The sequence below is a fragment of the Haliotis asinina genome, chromosome 10 (assembly GCF_037392515.1).
Source record: "Haliotis asinina isolate JCU_RB_2024 chromosome 10, JCU_Hal_asi_v2, whole genome shotgun sequence".
NCBI classification, from domain to species: domain Eukaryota; kingdom Metazoa; phylum Mollusca; class Gastropoda; order Lepetellida; family Haliotidae; genus Haliotis; species Haliotis asinina.
Genome location: NC_090289.1, coordinates 39,687,865 through 39,705,657, shown reverse-complemented (window position 1 = coordinate 39,705,657; position 17,793 = coordinate 39,687,865). Strand labels below are relative to the sequence as shown.

The 17,793-nt window shown below is 36.6% G+C and overlaps 1 protein-coding gene across 1 annotated transcript in view; it reads right to left on the bottom strand.

The window, feature by feature from the left end:
• Positions 1-3,197: 3,197 nt before the first annotated feature.
• The window catches only part of LOC137297962 (TGF-beta receptor type-1-like), a 30,267-nt gene continuing 15,671 nt past the window's right edge, over positions 3,198-17,793 (bottom strand). The window contains exons 5-10 of the mRNA XM_067829967.1: positions 17,196-17,426; positions 15,272-15,439; positions 14,397-14,477; positions 13,469-13,666; positions 12,136-12,266; positions 3,198-10,301 (exon numbers count right to left, since the gene is read on the bottom strand). Coding sequence (XP_067686068.1) covers positions 10,176-10,301; positions 12,136-12,266; positions 13,469-13,666; positions 14,397-14,477; positions 15,272-15,439; positions 17,196-17,426 — 935 coding nt within the window. The 3' untranslated portion in view covers positions 3,198-10,175. The remainder of the gene's footprint in view (positions 10,302-12,135; positions 12,267-13,468; positions 13,667-14,396; positions 14,478-15,271; positions 15,440-17,195; positions 17,427-17,793) is intronic.

Below are 17,793 nucleotides of genomic sequence, written 5' to 3'. Positions count from 1 at the left end.
TATGTACATCATAACGTTTAGGGAATATGTACATCATAATTTTTGGGGAATATGTACATCATAACGTTTAGGGAATATGTACATCATAACGTTTAGGGAATATGTACATCATAACTTTTAGGGAATATGTACATCATAACGTTTAGGGAATATGTACATCATAACGTTTAGGGAATATGTACATCGTAACGTTTAGGGAATATGTACATCGTAACGTTTAGGGAATATGTACATCGTAACTTTTAGGGAATATGTACATCATAACGTTTAGGGAATATGTACATCATAACGTTTAGGGAATATGTACATCATAACGTTTAGGGAATATGTACATCATAACGTTTAGGGAATATGTACATCGTAACGTTTAGGGAATATGTACATCATAACTTTTAGGGAATATGTACATCATAACGTTTAGGGAATATGTACATCGTAACGTTTAGGGAATATGTACATCATAACTTTTAGGGAATATGTACATCGTAACGTTTAGGGAATATGTACATCGTAACGTTTAGGGAATATGTACATCATAACGTTTAGGGAATATGTACATCATAACGTTTAGGGAATATGTACATCATAGCTTTTAGGGAATATGTACATCATAACGTTTAGGGAATATGTACATCATAACGTTTAGGGAATATGTACATCATAACGTTTAGGGAATATGTACATCGTAACGTTTAGGGAATATGTACATCGTAACGTTTAGGGAATATGTACATCGTAACGTTTAGGGAATATGTACATCATAACGTTTAGGGAATATGTACATCATAACGTTTAGGGAATATGTACATCATAACTTTTAGGGAATATGTACATCATAACGTTTAGGGAATATGTACATCGTAACGTTTAGGGAATATGTACATCATAACGTTTAGGGAATATGTACATCGTAACGTTTAGGGAATATGTACATCATAACTTTTAGGGAATATGTACATCATAACGTTTAGGGAATATGTACATCGTAACTTTTAGGGAATATGTACATCATAACTTTTAGGGAATATGTACATCATAACTTTTAGGGATATCTTTTATTAAGATGCATTGTAAATGTGTACATCTTTTCAAGGCCGTTTCATCTATGAAGTTTTTCATATATATAAAACGTTGTTTATCTTGGTAAAATGCCATATTCATGAGTTGCTAAACTGATGTAATTTCATTTTAAAATTAATACGTAAATTGCAGAAAGAGTTGTTGATACCAGGAAGACTATATAGAGAGAAGAAACTCCCCGAAAAGCCCCTGAACGTATGTCTCGGGTCGTTACGTAACCAGTCTTACCAATATGGCCGCAGCGTAGTATTTAAGATTGAGCCCGGTATATTTTCCTCAGCTGATTAAATTCGGTGAGTGTTGTGACAACTGGAATCAGTTGAAGTCAAATAATTGGTATTGGTGTCAGTATTAGGACAGTAGATTTGCAGTAAGGTTTCAAGTCGGTATGTTACAGCTCACTGGCTTCCATTCTCGATTCACCGCGAAGATAGACTTAATTGTGCTGATAAAAACCTTCTTTCACACATTCGTTAATTTTTTAGAAGGAACACATGAGTGTTTCTAGTTATGTCTTCAAAAACATCTTTCACATACACCTTTAATTCTTATAAGGGGAATACACTATCAGGTGGAGTGTGTTTGCAAGTAATAGTGATAGTTTCATAACCTAAAAAAGAATGTTAGGGTGTATTTGAGGTGTATGAAAAATATGACATATCGCCGATCTGTTCTGATCCGCCTTTGATGCTTGCGAAGTTAGAGGGTTATAGTTCTATAACTTCTTTCTTTCTTGATCTTATTTTTTTGACAAAATTGGAAAGGTGTCTACAACGCTTTGTGATAGTTTTAAATTTTCTGTTTTTGAAGGGTGTGTGACAGTGTCGGTGAACATTTTGTTAATGTCCATTCCATTCCCCACATGCAAAAAGATATCTGAATTAGTTATTAATGTAAACAAAAAAGTCTCACTGTAGATTTTTTAAAAAGCTGATGTTAAGACATGTGTCTTCGCGATACTTTTGCGTTCTTTAACAATGTTTTGGGAGGGGAGGCCGCGGTGTATCATCTATTCTTTCATTTATTCACATGTACTTTATTATTTTTCTATATTTTTCATTCACGTATAGCCTAATTCTTGCTCTTAATTCTTACTATAATTCATTCATTCACTCATTGTCAACTTCCGACTGATACAATAAACTGAATGAAGTTCTGTTAAACACAGCTGAAGTTGCGCTGGGAACGAGCCAAGTCACTGTGTGCGCTGAAGCATGACGAGGCACACGTTAATTAGTACAAATGGTAAAGAAAGCAAGCGAGTGACCTATCCCTATTGTAGATTATCCCTGTTGATACATACGGAATCGTATCTTACCTCTCCCTCAAGTAAGTCGACCAGTGGTTCACCATTCAACTCTGACGGAATCAACAAGTCAGTTACGACTGGCTGACATTTGTGAGTTTTCCAGGGCAGCTCACAATGTCTCTACGTCACACTCACTACTTCCGGTATCTGACATATTCAGATACATGATGTGCATACATCACCCGAGTAGTGCCTTCGTATCTGGCACGTCGCTTGTTACATGCCCCGGTCCAATATCCATGAAACGAACGCCCAATGCTTAAAAGTGATCCATCCTGTGGGCCTCAGTTCTTAATTGGAGGCTGTTGTATTGTTACTGAGATTAAGTATTTCATCATTCCATTTCAAACTGTAGCGCAAAAAAGGTTGCGCAACAGAGAGAAAATGACCAGTCTTCTATTATGTCCACGTGCAACTCGTGAGACTATCAGCAAATCATTGGACAAAAGCACCCATAATCATGACCAACAAACTGTGAGAATTCTAAACGCGTCACAACTTCCGATGTTCCACCGTATGACCAGGGTCCAGTGATTAAAGTTTCATCTGTAATATTCGGCAAGGTCAGTTCCCGAACCAGAAAACTGAAAACAAGATGGCCCGGATGTAAAGACATGTTGATACACAGCCCTCTCTTTGTGCGAGAGTTGTCTTAAATTTGGATATCACGACGAGAAATAGTCCTTCACAATTATCATGATATACACGCACATCGATATAAAATTACGCACAAATATTTGGCTGATGACGTCATGCCAGCAAGAAACCGAATATGAGGATATTATTACATAACTACAAAACAGCCAAGTAGCATAGCATTTTATATTTATTTTTCATATACAAATGACGTTGTACAGAGCAGCAGAATCATACAGGTACAGTGAGTTCGCACAAGAGCTAAAGTTCTACAGCCAAATATTCAAAGTATGATCTAACTCAGATGTTATTCACAAAAATACTTTGTTCAAAATTGCAAGTTTAACTCTTCCTGAGATGTAGTTAGACAATATAGTAAGGGTGAGTGCGACAATAATTACTCAAAATGTTGTCCCAAATATAGTTACCTCAGACTATGCCATTTTACAAAACTGTCACTACTGAACATAACTTATTGACTCCCAGGACTACTATTTCATAATTCACAGCATACTTTGAGGAGTTTTTTTTCACCGGAATACTGGGTAACCGACATGGTCAATTTTATGTTACACATTTTAATTTGGACGTTTCTAACTTCAGTAAGACTAATGAGCGAGGGTACGCAATGAAAAGTCAAAACTTGGTATTGAACATTACGTCCGAATCTAGCACAAGTGAAGGACCCACATGACATTGAAACAACAGTTTGTTTATCGACAAGTGGACAATCTGTGCTCTAAGTAGAAAAGGCTCACGCACCAGGCTGAGAGTTGATCCCCACCCCATCCTTCTTTTTTTCTGGAGCATGTGGCACTTCTTTTCAAACAAAAACAATTTTAAACTGCCTCTGAAAACTGTTGTTACCAGTCCACCTACTAACCACCCAGGGCCTTGATTTTCGATGCTCTCTTATTGCTGAGATAGTCATATGTTAATGTATGGCACTTAAGGCTATCTTAGCGCTAAGACAGCTTTGAACATCTACACCCTGCTTACTAATGAAGATTCACTTGACCACACAAGACAAAAAATAACATATGCCATTACAGTAACATTTTGGCTTCACATATTTTGAGTAATTACAGAACTATCAATATTAAATTGGCAAATCCTAATGACATGGCTGCTGTAAGCACAATAATGCCAACAAATGCACATATTTATAGGTAACCAAGTCAGTAACTGTCAGTTGAATGCCTGACACATGGGATTAATAATTCATAGTCATGTGATTCTTCCTTAATGATAATTACAAAAATTATTCAACATTTCGCTCTTTCTCGTCCAATTATCCCAGACAACAAAACGGACTTGTGTCATCATTTGTAATCAATTCTAGCTGCTACTTTTATTCAGAATGTCTAAAAATTATGGCACATAAAAGTTGTAATTAGATGTTATCTACATCTTATCTGTTATTTCTTGCAGCAGTCAGCACTATTACCATAACACAGGACAACGCAAACCAGTAATTGACTTCAAAATAACATCACTTTAAAAGCCTCTAATAACAAGACTTTTCATGTGAAGATCTGTCAAAATACCATTAATAACTATTCACTGCCTTGCATACTAACTGCATCTCTCGTCATACATTTAATAGTTACAAACACCGATTTGAAACCTTAAATTATGGTAAGAAGTCATGGGTGTTTATAATTTCAGAAAAAAACATACTTAGTATGGGTGTGGCTCTGAAAAAATGTGGAGACACAATGATCAGTTTAACTCTGCGATGTTAGGTTCCTTTATGACTAAGCCACAAGTCTAGAGAGTATACCAGTGACTAGGACTCACACCTGTAGCTGTTAAGTGTTCGGACAAAGGATATGGATATTCAACTGAGGTCAAACATAATTGTGTCAAAGTTGAAGGCATTTCAATGTTTGATTCATTTTCAATGTCCAAAACACCTTAAGTGACCTTTCCTTTCACATTTTCAAAAAAACTAATCTACCCAAACCTCTTTTGTAAAATGATAGTTTGTGGATGCATGCAAATTTGAACAAAAGGGTGGTAATACAATTAAAAGATGAGCTACCAAGGTAGAATTTAAAAACAACTAAAAATGTCCATTTGGAGAATACATGCATAAATGCACCACTACAAGATATCACTCTGCGATTGCATGAGCATCTCATCAACACCAATGAAAATGACAAAGTGAATTTATCTGGGGCTAGCAGTTCAAAGCCCATTTAGGCTCTCTTATTACACGAGTTAATTTCTATTAAAAACTAAAACATGCAGTAAGTGAAAGAAAATATACTGGACAAAATAAGTTAGGGATGATATTTTATCAATATGTCAATGAATAAATACATCATTATTCATAATTTCAAACTTTACAAATATCCCTAACTATTTTTGTCCAGTATATGTACTACTGTTCAACATCAGGACAAAATGGCATCCTCGATAATTTCCAGGGTACAAATTTTGTTAAAATTTAAATATTTTAGATATTTAAATACTTACCTTACCATAGCTTGAGGTAATAATCATATATCCTATGGAAAGGTAAGTAAAAAATCTGAGAAATCCCAACTAGTGGAGATTTACTGGAACCTACATCCTGCTGATAATCAAGAATGACAAAATCATATGAGTGACAATTCTTAAGCTTATACCTTGAGTAACCAGCTTGTATCACTATACTTTGAACAGTATTTCAGTTGTAATAATAACCTCATGTTATCGTTCAGATATCAAAGGTGATAATGATGCAGGTTGCAGATGAAAACAGTCTGCAAAGGTGGTGTTTAAAGATGTATTCTCCCATGACTTCAGTAAATACCAGATGTCACTGGCTAATCAAAGTCATACAAAGGTATATGATCACATTACATACCTCTGATTTTCCAACACCATGTAATTTTTTTTTAAAATGTAAATAAATGTATTGTAATGGAAAAACAGAGGTACATAATGAAATCATAATAACTCTAAATTTTTCATTTAAAACCTCAAGTTATGCGTTCAGTTTTAAATCAAATTTAGAGCTGCTATCATTTTGTCATATACCTCTGATTTTCCAACACGTATGTTTCTCTCCTAATTACAAAATGTTTTGATTTTACTCACTTTAAGCCATTACAATACAAAGATACACAAACAAAAGGCAAGTACATCTCCTTTCCTAACTGAACACAACTAATGTTGACATCTGCTGCATGCGAAAGTGGAATTTTCTAATGGTTTTTAAATTTGATACTACCATTACAATATAAATCAAAGTTCTTACAAAGGATGTGAATTATTAATGTTTGAACACTGGCTGAAAAATACATATATATATATACTGATAGTGGACAGAGAGCATAGGCAAAGCCTATACAAAGCAGTCTCTGGTGCATTGGTTGAACATCTTACAGAATTTCCAGTATGGAGACATCGCCAATCTGCACTACATTTTCTGAAAATAAACAGGAAAATCTGTTCCCTTCCCTATTAACATCCAACTCAATCACATTCAAACAAGTCTATTCATTTAAACGCTCATGACTGCAAGAGCAGGTAACTCCAACAAAAGTTCTTATTTCCAGATAACGTTAACATCCAACTCAATCATTTAAATGTTCATGAGTGCAAGAGAAGATGACTCTTCATTTCTGTATAATGTGAACATAATTTTACATAATGACCATCAAATTAAACAACAGAATCAACTTAGCATAACCAAACAAAAAGAAAATTTGGGGAGGCGAGTTTATGCTAATTTCCACTTTTCTGACTTCACTGACTATTAATGGATAAAAGAACACCTAATAAGCCACTGACTGCTGCTAGTCTGTATCCCAACTTGAAAAGAAGCTTGTCATCGCTTCACCTGCAAATTTCTCTGACAAGTTACAGGCAGTAGTTTGTGCAACATCACAATAAACTAGATGACCATATATCACAAAGGACATAAACGCAATATACACCAGCACTTATTTACATATTTACAGACACAATGAAGATTATAGAACACATAAAATCCACCTAGAGCATAAAGCATGAACTGTTATACAAACACATACATACCATTCTTTCACACATAATAACTTTCTGAGATGTTGAACCTTGCTTCTGACAGTGTGTGCTTGTGTACACCATTTACACCCTATTTGCAGTAATAAGTACACTGGACATTTTATAATATTAACAAAATTGGGTGTATGCAACACCCTGGAATCTGTTTGCAGGGATCAGCTTTTGGCAAACAAACTTAGTTCAGAAATGTTTTTGGTTAATCATGTAGTTACTATGCAAAAAAACATTCCACATGGGTGGGTCTTTTTACAGGAAAATATGGATAATTGAATGAATGTTCAATGTTATTAGGGAGGAGTTTGGTCAATGAGCACTTAAGACACTTGATACATCAAATATGGTGTAAACAAATACTGGGGTTATTTATATCATTTGTCAGCAATGGTAATCAATTATTTCATTGTACAAAATGTCATGTATCGCACAAGTTTTTCAGCATTATTATCAGATGATTTTACTAAATTACTCCAAGTGAACTGAGAATAGTATTAATGTTCCTCAAAGTTTCTTCAGGATACAAGCCTCACTTAATGCTGACGTAACAAATAAATATCAGCTTAAACATTCCATGAACTACTGGGTATTGATAATGGGGAGAATGAGTACTCAACACTTTCAGTATCTGATATCCTCAGTGTCATATCAGACCTAAATAGTAAACTACTTTCAATGTTGTTTACGGATGCTGTATTTAGAGTCTCATTTTAACCAACAAGTGGCCCTTAGCAAAACGAAACACAACACATATGCACATTGGTAATTCAGGATTAAATTAAACAGTATTAGCTTCCTAAAAACAAGTTCTAGCTGGTCAAAAAAACGTGCCTTACATTTTCAGCATACATTAAGATATACCTCTAACACACATACTTAATCCATTCATAATAAAATTTCATTATATCCACAAAATATTTAAGAGCTTAACTGGACAACAAATCCACACATAACACAGTATTGATCAAGTTCAGTTCAGCTTTTCACACAACATAAAGACCAAGCAGTATTATAAACCTATGCTGCAGATATCACGAACAACATTCAGCCTCGCTTTGTCAATATTATGAACAAACATATACAATCAAACAATGATATGGTAGATGCTGAGTAAACAATCTGTTGATTAAAATAACATATTATGGACATCTATACAGAACGAGAAAAATGCATTGGATCCCCAAATTTGATTTGCTATTTAAAAGATGGTAAAGAGTTCTTATGATAATACCTGTTCACATCATACACTGAAACCACTAATTTCAATCAAAACATCTCCCCAAAAGATCATTATTTGTCATTTGTTCACGGCGTGGTGGTCATAGAATCAGCCTGATTACCAATATGGCCTGCTGCTTCTTGCCCAAATATCAAAACCCTCTGACCTTGCTCAGAGAATAAACTTGAAATGGGAAAGCCAGGATTTAAGAAAAAAATCTTTCATCAGACCACCTAAAATTAAAAATAAAATTAAACACTCAGTTTTTCTCTTTGACAGAATATGAGATAACTGTATTAATGAGATTCATGAGATTAAATGTAAGGAATTCACAAATTATATCAACATATTTAGAGGCCATTTCTTCTGTCAGGCCATTATTTATTTGTCAATCACAGGTATTTTGACCCTATGTTACACAAAATCTGTTTGAAAACTGTCAGTGCTTCAATATCCAGCAAACAAGCTGCATAATTATTGATTCTACTTTAATTGTTAAAGCTTACTGACAACCATACTCCAGTTTTGTTTTTCTCTGCAGTTCAATGCCACATTCCAGCTTTATGGTGGTGGTATGTAACTAGTCATACCTGAACCAGACAATCCAGTGATCAAAATTAGCATCTATTGATACAAAATGATAAGTTTCATTCTGGTTGGTAACTTGTCTCCCTTTATCAAAGCACATCACTTTGTCATGTCCACTGCTCAACTTCCTCTGGAGTAAGCAGGGTCTCATATTCCATTTTATCAACACCCAAATGATATCATAATTGTCAAAATGAGAAATCAAAGACACACTGTCCTCATCAGCTGAATCAAAACAGAGTCGTTAGTGTGACCAAACTGACCACTTGTTCTGTAAACGAATTTAGATGTTCCATACACCAGAGTAAAAGCATTATATCTTGGTGTCTGGGCTGGTTAAATCCATTTCAGACTGGAAACATTTCAAAGCTCCCAGCACTGATGTCTGGCTTATTTCATACACTGTGATCACAGACTGTGAAATCATCTTGTTTTCCCAAATAATACATTTGTAGAATTGTCTTGTAGCTGATAATAATGGAGATTAAGCTATACACCTTAGCTGCCATACATACCTCTATGTACCACATATCAATAATGAATCAAGTTTCACTTTTTGGCCTTTGTGGTAAACTTGTACTGATTAAAAACCTCTCGGATTAGTCAAATGTGACCACAAACCTTCGAACAAAAACGCTTAATCTACTTGTTCCCTCCCTTATGTGACTGGTGGGTGCTCCCATATGTAGGTGGAAGTGTAGTTTGTGCTAGAAGCAATACTGCCACAATGAGCACCAGATCTCACGACTGGACTTCACAATCCTGCATGTGGAGAATCTTACTGGGTACGTTGCTGCAAGGTGAACCTGAGACCCATTAGGGTAACCATCTTCTACAGAAGCAGAAATATTCTCTGAAGTTTGTGCATACAGTGATTATCAGTTCACATATATATACAGCTTAACCCTGATAAGATCTGAAAAGGCAGGAAAACCTCCTCCTGTTTCATATGCAACAAGAGCATGTATTTCCGCCCTGCCTACTTACTTCATGTTACCAAAATGTCACAATAATCATGCCCACATCAACTGTAACACACCTCTGCTTCATAATTAGTTCAACAACAAAACATAATGCAAACTGATTTGAGGCATAATGATAACACAGGCGCTAAAAACAATTTTACACGTGAAAGGAATATACATTCTTCTAAATATCCCACTAAATATCTTCACCGGACCGGTCATCTGTACTATATTCTCCACTCTTGCACACATACATTATAGACTCGATCACACTTTAGAGGAAGTTCTCACTGGCTCGGCGTCTTTGCAGTCCAAAAGTCAATTCGTTACCATGGTAACATCAGATTCACACTTTCATGTCTTCTTGGGCAGCAAGACTTGCCAGTGTCTTTCTGATCCTGAGCGCTGTGAGCCTAGCAGCAGCATTGGGATACCAGCACTCCTTCATCAGCTTAGCCATGACATGCAATGCCTGGAATACAAGGAAATTAGTCAACTGTTTGGTTGGTTGGTTGGTTGGTTGGTTGTTATCGAACACAACACTCAGCAATATTCCTGCTCTATGGTGGTAGTCTATAATTAATCAAGTCTGGACCACACAAACCAATGATCTACAACATGAGCACCAATCTACACAATTTGGACATGACGATACGTGTCAGCCAATTCAGCAAACCTGCCCACATGATCGCGTGAGTCACCTTTTATGACATTCATGGGTTGATGAAGACCAATTCAAATGCGGATCTGGCAGCTATGTAGTCAGTACAAAACTATGAATAAATGAAATACAAATAGAGGATACTAAACGACCTTCCGTGTAATACCATTTTTATTAAACGAGTTAATGATTTGGTATCAGATGAGCGAAAGCGAGTTTGATACTAAATCTTTAACGAGTTTAATGAAATGGTATTTCACGGAAGCGAATTTAGTATTCTGTTTATTACTCGCCAACATAAAATAACAGAAACTGCGGTGAAATTGAAATCACCGGTGAATCAGCTTCCAAGTCAAACAAGGTCCAGTAAAATCACGGCATCAACATTAGCATTGTCACGTCACAACTTTGAACCATTTTGACGTCATACGTCAAGCGGTATTACACTAGTGTAATATTGAAGTGAAAAACTGACACTGCAGTATTATCAATGGGCGAGTAATAATACTTTAACCTAAACCTTGAATTTTTGACTAGGTAATTAAAACTGGTAACTATACCATGTATATCAAAGTGGGAATATCAAGCAAAATCGAATTTGTCAGTTGCTTTTATTATACTGCACAATAAAGATAATGGCGATGAGGGGTGGCGTAGCCTAGTGGTTAATATGTCCGCTCATCACACCAAAGACCCGGCTTTGATTCCCCACATGGGTAGAATGAGTGAAGCCCATTTCTGGTGCCCCCCACCTTGATATTGCTGGAATATTACTAAAAGCAGCGCAAAACGAAACTCCCTCCTTCCATCATGTAGGCACAAAGCATCTATCTGAAGCAATGGTTTATCGCGACAAAGTTTTGAGATTTCAGATTTTGCACACAAAACTAGCCCCCTTCACAAGTAAGATCTCACAGCCTTTCAATGTCCATACTTCTTATGTCTCAGCATTTCTCACATTAACATATCTTCAAGACAATGGTCAGCAGTACCTAAATGTTAGTAATGCTACAGAGGGACAGTGAACTAGTACAGTAACACTGTCCAATTTAATTATTCCCTAATGCCTAAACTAACAATAGATCTTTGTGAAATAACTATATCTACTGGCTTCAGTGAATAAGATCCTCAATTTCACCATTGCATGCAACAGGCAGGCTGTTTACACACTGCAGGACCTTGCCAATAGGAGTGAAACACAATGTTGGTTTAGTTCAAGTTCCATGTAGAAATCTTCTTGGAACTGGGACTCACACAAAAGTGCCTCTACACGATCTCGTTCATCCAACCAAAATAGCATGAGTTGTTGATAATAGCAGCACAGAAATGTCAGAGAGCTTTGAAGATGTCATCTAAAATTAAATTACATGGAATATTTGAAATGATATTCCAAAAGTAATGTGCAGCATAAGGTGAGTAAGATAATACTTTCAGTGCGAAAACCAAACGCACCATACTGTCAAAGTGAATTCCAAAGGACTGAACTGAAAACAAACTACCACAGTATATCGTTTCAATCCTATTCTCTAATGCATGCACACATTGGATGTAACATATGCATGTCATAAAATTTGAAATTGCTGATAAAGTCGGTTCTGAATGTCTATGAGGGTGAAGACCAAGAAAGACTTTACAATGTGCCTACCTCAAATGTCTGCCACCGATTAGGAATGGCCGGCCTATGTTTCTCGATACAAACTACCTTCTTCATATCATCAAGGGAAGGGTCCGGTGGAACTAGGTCATAGTAGGGCATTTGATACTCCTCAAAAATGCCTGAAACAAATATTCAAATCCAGACTACATATCAAAATTCCTACTGAATGACACAATGTGAGAACCAAATTGTTGAGCAAGGAGTAATTTATATGCAAAGGGATGAGAATGAATATGAGGAAAACAAAAACAAGGAAAACAAGCATAGTCACTAAGGTTACATAATGCCCTAGCGCAAATTATCAATTCAAACTTAAAAAAGTAATGAAAAAGTAGTTAAATATCAACAAAAGCATGACCTGTCAACCTCTGTTGATATTTTGCTCTGTAGTTGTTCAAACACACAAGTATTTTCAAGACTCGCTTTGACATTGTTATGGATGTCTTGGTGTATGAAACATGCCAGAATAGTAATAAAGAGTAAACTTGAAGTCTAGGAAGAAAATCCAGTGAACCTGTCTTAAGATATCTTAAAAACAAGCTTTAAATGCAGTTTAACATAAGGAAATCTTTTAAGTGTCGCTGTGACTTTGAAAATTATATGAAGGTCACCAAAATCACCCAGGCCCAGCGCCTTTCCTAGATGATAATTGGTGTCAAATATAAGAAAGTCCATGAATGGTTCTTGAGATATCTTGCTGACAATCATAATATGCAAGTTAACAACATGCTGAAATCACTTAAGTGTCGCTGTCATCTTGAAATTTACGTGAAAGTCACCAAAATTGACTGAGCCTTGCACCTTCTCCAAATGAAGCTTGCTGTCAAATATGAAGAAAGTACAGTAAACTGTACTTGAAATATCTCGCTAAAAAGGGTAAAATGTTTAAGTCCCCTTAAAACCTTGAAAGGTCAAGGTCACCAGACCTTACTTGGACCTTTCTTATATTGTAATGAACTTAGGTACAGGATATGAAAAGAATCTAGTAAACGGTTCTCAAAATATTCCAAATCATAATGATGGATGGAGCCTAACACTATATCCCCCGCTTTGCGCTAAACAAGCAGCAGGGGATAATAAGCCTATGATCTTGGAATGACAAAATTTACAGAATTCCATGGGCATGCAGAAAATTCTCATCTCTGGAATTAGCAACTGTTTCTGATACTGACACAGGGCTTTGAAACTGTTCGGGGCACATTACATGTTGAAAGGCTTGATTTGAAAACTAAAGTTTCTGCCATCTTTGTATCTGATGACTTAAGCAAATAACAAAGACGAATCTTCTAGAACCATGAGGAAACTATGTCCATAAGCATACCTCCGATCATGCATCTGCGTGCAATCTCCCATAACACCAATCCAAATGAGTAAACGTCCGCCCTTTTGAAGGATTCAAAATGGTTCATGTTGATGGACTCATCCAGAGCCTCAGGTGCCATATAACGTTTTGTCCCAACACGGTTGTTAGGAGCAATGTCCACTTGGTCTGTCTTGGAGTCATGGCGCACTGCCAGACCTGAAATATATTATTTGTCACAACTTTTAGATGGAGTCAACAGTAGCTGAAACAGGACAAAAATCACTACACTGTTTGTCGTCATTTGTTGCTTTGGACTCTGTCCAGTCCGGAATCAGTGGAACAGTTGGGTAAAGATGGTTGGATGCTTGGTTTGCTGTTTAACACTACACTCAGCAATATTCCAACTATATAGCAGCAGTCTATAAATAATAAAGTCAGGAGCAGACAATCCAGGGATCAACAGTATGAGCATCGATCTACATGAACAGAATATGATGACAAGTGTCAACCAAGTCAGCAAGCCTGATCACTTGATCCTGTTCGTCATCTTTATGACAATCATGGGTTGCTGAAGACTAATTCTAACCCACATCTTCATGGATTGAGTAAAGAGGGTTCAGAGAAATCAGTTTAGTATCTTGCCGGTTACTGCATGTGTCTACGTGTGAATGTATGTTTGTCAGTGTGTTTCATCTGTTATCCTTTTAACATTTTAACATTCTCTGCCACTCCTAACTCAATTCACATGCAAGTACCTGGGAATTTCTATTTTGCAATGTCCACCTGGTAAAACGTACAAGGGTGGTTGGCAGTGTTGGTCTTATTAATAATTAAAGATTAAATTTATATCACAGTAGTTAATAACCTGAGTATAGATTGACAACAGCATAATTAGATCATCAATAAATGATTTATTTGACCTGTGGAAATGCATGTACAGACTCACCTAAATCAGCAATACAGCAGCCATTTGCTTTGACTAGAATATTTTTGCTCTTCAGATCTCTGTGGGCAATAGCTGGTTTACCTGAAGAAAAAAAAAATACCTAGTGATACAAGGACATAAAGAGTCATTACACTTGCACCATTTGCCACAATTATACAAAATGATGAGGAAGAGATGGCAATGAAAATTTTTTTTGTCTACCATCTGGGTATGAAACTCAACAAAATTTCTGCCAAACCACAAGTGTGCTTACATGTAAAACTTGCCAGCCCTGACCAAATCTTACTTGCAAAAATGTAGGTTTGACAAGCAACACAGTTTATCATCCAATTGGAATTCATCATTATTTCCACGAGAGGATTAATAATGATTTGTTATCCTGTAATATTAAGAATATCTTCATATACACGTCTAAATCTTAGTCCGACTGCCTGACAAAATTTGAGAAACCGGTCGTATGTGTTGAAAATAACCCCTCCTGGTGGTCAGGCAGGTAGTTCTTTTCAATGCTAGTATCACTAATCATCTTGATGACACTAACAATTGAAACAATACTCTGTCCTATTCTACAAGAACAAATGATTGCCCTGGATCATTTTCAGCATTATAAAGAATTTAAGAGGTTTCTCAATCCTTGATGATTATCAGCAGCGCATTCACCTTGTGGTGTGGTGGGGTAGCCTACCAGCTCTTTCACCTTGTGGAGTGTTTGGGTAGCCAACCGGTTAAGTGTTCACTTGTCACAACAAAGGCCTGGGTTCAGTTCCCAACATGGCTAGAATGTGTGATCCAAACCAGTGTAACCCGTAGTGATATTGCTGGAATATTGCTAAAGCAGCATTAAACTAAACACCCTTGCTCACTCACTCACTCACCTTGTTGACCAAGAATCTCCATGTGAAGATGGGAGAGTCCATTAGCAGCTGACAGTGCTAGCTTAATCATCTGTGCAGGGGTGACAGGCTGCCTGTTGAGATAATCAAACAAGGAACCGTTCTCGTGGTAGTCAGTGATGAGCCACAACTGAGTCCAAGTGCCGTTGTCTGAAACATACCCATACATGTGATACCCACTACTATTTTGCATTTAACTTGATACAAAACAGTATGTCATATGCATCTACAAACTGAGAAGACAAACAAAGCATCCAAAATACTATTTACATGTTATCTGCACTTCTATTCTGGGAAGAAATACTCTCAGTTAAGGATATCCAAGGCTTTGGCTTTTGATCTAAAATGGTTTATTCAAAGATATAGAGACTGGAAATAGATCAACCAAAGTTTTATTTTAGACTGCAACTTCAAGGAAACCTAACAGACAGGTCACCTATAATTCGTACTAGACTGTTCCAAAAACTGTGAACAACTACATCTTGCAAGACTGTGCTTGCCTGTTACCAGCTGCAAATTTATCTTGGAGTAGCAGTTCTACCAGAATTAACACGTTGTTTCTAGTCATTTCTAGCCTTGGCATTTAAAATGTTTAAGGCAACACTTTGTCGCTTCCTAATATTGAATGCTGGCAAATTTTTTAAAGAACATGTACTCAGCTACTGAATTGTGATAGCAGCTGTGAATGTTTTTGTTGGTCTGTCATCATCAATGTCAAAATATCAACAACATTCTCATCAACGATGTCAACATATCCACAACATTCACGTAAAAAACTCAGAGGCTACCACCCCTCGGAATTTAAGACACTAAAATGTTAATACACGTAAAATACAAATGTCAATTGTACTGATAGGTCACTGTTGTTGACTCCAGCAGTAGCAACACCTGTTACAGCTCTCAAAACAAACCAGATGTCAGTACGTGCAGGCGGAACAGAGGTTTGTGCAGCTACAGAGACCAATCATGCATGGGTAGAGGGTTAAAATGTGCCCTGCTCTTGTCAATTTTGAATTAATGCCCGAAATATCAGTTGCAAAGAGCTGAGTAAACAGTCGTTCAATATCACTCATGTCAAAACAAGAGTCTGTCAAGACAAAATTGTTTTGCAACATGACACATTGCATATGTAAGCATGTCAAAAGTCAGGTTTGTCATATATATGATGTAACAATATTATGAATATCAACAAAAATATTAGCATTGGGCAGGAGAAACAAGAACCATGAGTCCTTCATTTGAAGACTGTCTCGGCCTGTTACAATTAACACATGATCGACAGAGTTTAGTTTTACACAATATTTTAGCAATGTCACAGCAGATGACAGAAGAAATGAGCATAACCCAGGTCTTCGGCAAGACGAGAAAATGCTTTAATCACTTGGCTACCCCACCATCCCAATCACTAAAAGGAACCAGTTCACTTCTAGACTGATATATATTGCAACATTTACGAAGAAATATTTTATCATTGCACAGTTCTTTAGTAAAGCCAACTTGTTGTTATGACAGCCAAAATATTCAAACTACTTAAAAAATCTCAAATCATCTAAAGGCACCACATCATCACTGAACTGATCAGTAAAGACAGTGCTGATAAGGAATATTCCTTACATATGATTACATACAATCTTTGTTACAAGGATAGCATCAGTGTTGTGAAGACACTAACACAAATTCTTGACATGGCTTGGTAACTGGCTGTTTCTATCTGCACCAAAATGCCCAGTTAGTTGTAATAAGGAATCTGAATCTTTAGTAATTTGAAAAATACCTTTAATAAAAAATCTGACATTCAAACCTATTAATAGTACATCCTGGAAGTTAGGTTGCATGGGGTGATACCTGACACTATTTGCCAGGGTGTCCCCCAGTTTCTTAAGTGAACACATTGCAGGATACCTACCTTTATTGTCAGCAGCGATGAAGCCCAGTATGTTCTCATGCCGCAGCATGACAGTCTGGTAGATCTCAGCCTCACGGAACCAGGACCTTTCCTCACGAGATGAGAAGATCTTCACCGCCACACTTTCACACCTCCAGTTTCCACGCCATACCTCTCCATACCTCCCCTTGCCAATTATCTCACATAGGCGAATTTGTCGGGCAATTGTTCTCTGGACCAATAGCGGTAAGCCTACAAACAGCAAGGTTTTTATGGTAGGTATTTCAAATTTGAACAAGCATTGTCAGTTAGGTGACATAATCACCTGTAGCATATTATTAAATCAAGTTTAAAAAGAAATGAAAGTGAAGGTCGTAGTTTAAGATGAAGTAAAATGTCCAAAAATCATTTCCCTCAAACACTCTTGATATCTTGCACTGCACTTGTTCAAACACAAAAATATTTCGAGGGGTCACTTAGAACTTGACCAGTGTATATGAAACAGTCGCCGTGACCTTGAAAATTCACTGAAGGCCACCAAAATCAACTGGGCCCTGCACCTTCCATAGATAAAGGTAGGTGTTGAATATGATGAAAATCCAGTGAACAGTTCCTGAGA